The sequence below is a fragment of the Ictalurus punctatus genome, chromosome 5 (genome assembly GCF_001660625.3).
Source record: "Ictalurus punctatus breed USDA103 chromosome 5, Coco_2.0, whole genome shotgun sequence".
NCBI lineage: Eukaryota > Metazoa > Chordata > Actinopteri > Siluriformes > Ictaluridae > Ictalurus > Ictalurus punctatus.
Window position 1 is genome coordinate 34,431,079 of NC_030420.2, and position 5,000 is coordinate 34,436,078.

At 40.6% G+C, this 5,000-nt stretch overlaps 1 protein-coding gene across 1 annotated transcript in view; it reads left to right on the top strand.

Annotated features, from left to right (window-relative positions):
• igf3 (insulin-like growth factor 3) overlaps positions 1–2,654 on the top strand; it is a 17,384-nt gene extending 14,730 nt beyond the window's left edge. The window contains exon 4 of the mRNA XM_053680494.1: positions 1–2,654. This exon is cut by the window's left edge and continues 39 nt beyond it. Coding sequence (XP_053536469.1) covers positions 1–162 — 162 coding nt within the window. The 3' untranslated portion in view covers positions 163–2,654.
• Positions 2,655–5,000: the final 2,346 nt, after the last annotated feature.

Below are 5,000 nucleotides of genomic sequence, written 5' to 3' on the forward strand. Positions count from 1 at the left end.
ACAAACCAGTTTGAAAACGAACCGGAGAAATTCGTGGAAAGGCTGAAAGAGCGAATGCTGTACCAGAGGAAGTTGGGACGCGCATCACTGCGGCCTCCGATTAGCCGAAAAATCCCTAAATCCTCTCAGCGTTTAAAGCACCGGCGAAAACGGCGTAACTGAAGACGACCCGACCGAGCGAATAAACATCCCAGCCACGATTAGCGTCAGTTAAATATAAATATTAATTAAGCTCTTTTAAATGAGCTCGGTGGATACGAATCATTAATTCTGCTAATTATAATATTTATCCTTGAATGTGGCCTTTATCTTGTCTTTACTCGGACGCAGTGTAGCGCAGATTCTTTTTTTTTCCTGAGACGAATGTTAACAGTCAATTACGCTAATGCTAATTGATAACACTAGAGTTTTATGTTTTTTATCTGCACTCAAACAAAAAAAAAAAAAGCAAGCCCACAAGCTGGAGCTTTGAATTTATCCACGCTGGGTCAGTTTGCGCTGAAGTTTTCGTCGATCTTTAATCATTAATCGTTTCCTCACACTATCACAGGATCACGTACAGAACGGCTGCACGGCGCTGAAACGCACACGATCGCCTGCTGAAAATCTCAACACGGTGAACTCTTATAGCAAAAAAACAACAACAACAACAACAACAAAACAAACTAGCTAGCACGTTGGCTAACTGACGAAGTATTGCTAGCTGTCCATTCACACGTGTTATGCTAGCTAGCTGAATGTAAACATGGGGATAAAGGTGTCATGAATCTAAACATAAATAAATGCACCTAAAACACCACTTTGTCTTAATATTAAAGGCAGGATAGTTTGAATATATAAAATAGTAACCGTATGGTTTTAAAATAGTGTTTCTTGTCATTTTCTGTAACCTGAACGGGTTGAAATCAGTGACGTGTGTTTGTGATGAGAAGCAAAATGGCTGAATGTTCAGGTAGAAGTGGTTTATTGTCTATATATATATATATATATATATATATATATATATATAGAGAGAGAGAGAGAGAGAGAGAGAGAGAGAGAGAGAGAGTGTATAGTCAGGACCTGCGTTCACACTGCGACGTTTTTATTTGTTCTGGGGGTTTTTTATGTTGTTTGCTAGCTGGAGTGTCTGACTCTGGTTGCCATGGTTTCATCGCTAGCACCTAGCTAGTGCCGTTTCTTTTCCTGTTTATTCAGCGACACTCAGTTAAACTGTCTGGATCTCTGGACATTAGCCGTGAAAAACAACTCCTGTACACTAATTAAAGCTAACTAAAATATTTCACACCAGAGCACTGCTGAGTTCTGGATCGTGATTGGTCAGGGGGTGTTGATTAATTTTCTGTAACAGCGGTTCTGTCAGTAGCGCAGCTGCAAATCACAGATTTATTCATAATTAAGGCGGTCGTTCTATTACATTATCGTTTCTATAGCAACAGCTCATTCGCAGGGAAGCTTCGTATAAACAGGTTCTTAAAAACGCGTGTAATCGTGTAAGGAGATTTTAGTTCACGTCGGGTTGATGGAAGGAGTCTCCAGTGTCAGCGCTTTGTAACAGTCAGAGGTAAAGCTGTGACTTGAAGTTTTCGAGCGTACGCTTCTTGGCGGTTTCTCGTTAACACGACGTGGGTAAATAAGAAAAAAACTTAAGAGATATTGTAACTATTGAGACCAACAATTTAGCTAGCTAGCGCGTAGCCGTGACGACCTCGTTAAGACGCTGTGACAGTAGAAGCGATACGCGGCTTTAACGAACATCAACAACTTGACATCGTGTCGTCGGATACTTATTGTCAAATTATCTTCTAAACACGACAAACACATCGACGTTGAAATGCAGCGTCGCGTTAAGATTATTGCAACATCTCTTCCCGCCCCCTTTTTCTGTCACAGGCCCCGCCCACTCTAACAACTCTCTCAGTATATGAACTTTGTGGAATTGTATCATGGCTAGCGTGAAAGCAGGGTGAAACTGTCCAGTGTGCTATGAAGAACTTTTTTTTAAATTTTTCATCAGAAATTACAACCCCAGTTTCAAAAAAGTTGGGACACGGTGTTACATGTAAATAAAAACAGAACGCAATGATTTGCAAATCTCATAAACCCGTATGTTATTCACAACAGAATATAGAAAACATATCAAATATTTAAACTGAGGAAATTTACCGTTTTAAGAAGAAAATAAGGTCATTTTGCATTCGATGGCCGCAACGCATCTCAAAAAAGTTGGGACAGGGGAAACAAAAGGCTGGAAAAGTGAGTGTTAGTAAAAATAAACAGCTGGAGGTTAATTGGAAACAGGTCAGTAAGATGATCGGGTATAAAAAGAGTATCTTAGAGAGGTTTTTAAAAAATTATTATTTACTTATTATTTATTTTTTATATTTTGTTTTTATTTACATTTTACACAGCGTCCCAACTTTTCTGGAATTGGGGTTGTACTTCCCAGAACAAACTCCACGATGTGTCACTAATATAAGTACATTTTTTAAAAAGATCATGTTTAGAATGTGTTGTTGTTTGCTAAGTGAAGGACAGTTCTCGAGGTCGGACTGTATTAGCGAATGTTCTTTGGTGACGTGTTTGCACATTTATTATAATAAATTATAAACATTTTGTATCTTATTATATATGATAAAGCATTGAATACTGAACGTGTTGCAGGTTGTGTGTTCTGTTGACCGTATCCGTGTTGAACTGAATGAATTACAGCTTCATGAGCGCTACATCCTGCATATTTGTGCATTTTCATCTTCATGCTGCTGTTAAAATGCAGATTCGTGACCTTTCCGTATCGGTAAATAACTTAATATCTCAGTAACCTTCGTGTTTTATCAGAAATGCAACGCAGATGACCTGCTTATAAACCACGGCGCAGAGAGGAGAAGGTCGGTGTTTTTTTCTTCTGGTTTGTTTTTTGTCTTTGATTAGCACAAACACTTCTTTCAGTCCTGAAAAACACGTTTCCCGAGCTGGAGTTACTGTCAGAGCAGCACGTGAGTCTGAGAGGAAAAGAGGACACACGTTCACTCTTTAGTGTGATTAAAAAAAAGACTTGGAGGGCTTCCTTATAAATAAACGCAGATCTGATGCGTTAAAGCTCTTCTTTAGAAAAAAAGCATTTAGCTACACTGCACCGCTAAAGTTTACTGCTGAATTACATCAGAGTTTCATCCATGATTTCCCAAATTAGAGATTTTAATCAAAATATAGATTAAACCAGATGCATGATCTGTTCTTATTTATTTCAACTGGATGAATAATGTTTATGATAATATAAGCAGTGAATAAGGAGTGAATAAGGGGTCCAAGCACTGAGCATATTAGGGCAAATGCAGAAATCCTATTGGCTAATGCTGAGAGAGAGAGAGAGAGAGCGCGAGAGAGAGAGACCCCTAGTGGCTGTCTGATGTCAAACATCATAGCACAGAGTCCATATTTCTACATACAGTTCAAGTTTCCTGATTACTCTCAATTCAGTTCGGTGTTATTTGAATAGCGCTTTTCACAGTGGACATTGTCCCAACGCAGCTTTACAGAAATATACATTTCAGATCTAAATTTTAAATTGATAAATTTATCCCTTAACGATCAGCCAGAGGTGACGGTGGTGAGGGAAAACTCCCTGAGACGATATGAGGAAGAAACCTCGAGAGGAGCCGGACTCAGTAGGGAACCCGTCCTCATCTGGGTGACACCGGATAGTGCGAGTATAAATCATTCCATTCTGTGCAACTGTGTAATCAGGAAATTCACCACAGTCTCAACATGGAGTCTATTCCACTGAAGTTATGAACTGTCCACCGATGGAGACCTGAGCGCAAAGTCTGTTCGTGCAGTTGTAGTCCAAAAACCGTCACCGCAACCGCAGTCCCGAGACACCCAGACTGCCCACATCACGGGTATCTCCACGGCTTCCAAGTGTCCCTAGGCTGTCCATATAGGGCCATCCTCAGCAACACTGGCCTCCAAGCGACGAGAACTCCAGACGCAGGGCACCAGGACGCTCCAGGACGGTCAGTTCCACTGAAATCCCACGAGCAACACGTAGAGCTTGTTATTGTGGCGATTAGACGTTGGTATCATCCAAAGTCTTCGCAGGCATTGGCATCATCTGGATTCTTCATAGAGGCCGGTTCTGAGCTGGAGCTGGCACATTCACAGATTAGGATTAGTGTAGCTGCTGTTCATTGCATTTCAGGCAGAGATGACCATGACGTGCATTTGTTATCGTTTTATCAGAGATGACTGGAGTACAAGGTTGTGAGGTGCGTTATGTGAATGTGAGATGAAAGAAATGTGTTTTTAATCTGCATTTAAACTGAGAGAGTGTGTCTAAACGTGAAAACGCTCCAGCTCCTTTAGTAGACTTTGATATGCTCGGTATTATCACAGGCCCAGAGTTTTGCGAGTTTAAAGAGCGTGAAGCATTGTAACGGGGTAGACGATTGGTTAGACGTAAAGGAGCTCGGCCGTTGAGGCCCTTATAGGCGTAACAGTAAGAGGTAAGGAGTGTAGAGATGGTAAAACTGGGGTAATGTGTTCATACTGTCAGGATCTGGGAAGAACTCAAGCAGCTGCATTTTGGACTAACTGTATCTTATTTATCGAGGACGCAGGACAAACACCGAGCAGTGCCTTACAATAATCCAGTCTTGAGGTCATGAACGCATGTGCTAGTTTTTCTGCATCAGAAACAGATAACGTTACGTAGCTTGGCGATATGTCTAAGGTGGAAGAAGGCGGGTTTTTTGCTGGGAAATAGGATTTTCATATGACGGGTTGCTGTTTAATATAACACCCAGGTCTTTCACTGTAGAGGACGAAGTAACTGTAGATCCTTCTAAATATAGAGTGTATTGTAAGAGCTTTTGTGGACAGATTTATTGATCAGAATTGAGTAAAAGAAAATTACCGATCCTCCGGTCTTTAATGTCTTTAACACATTCTGTTACCGTGGAAAATGTCGAAATTTCATCTGGTCTTTGTAGAAATATGTG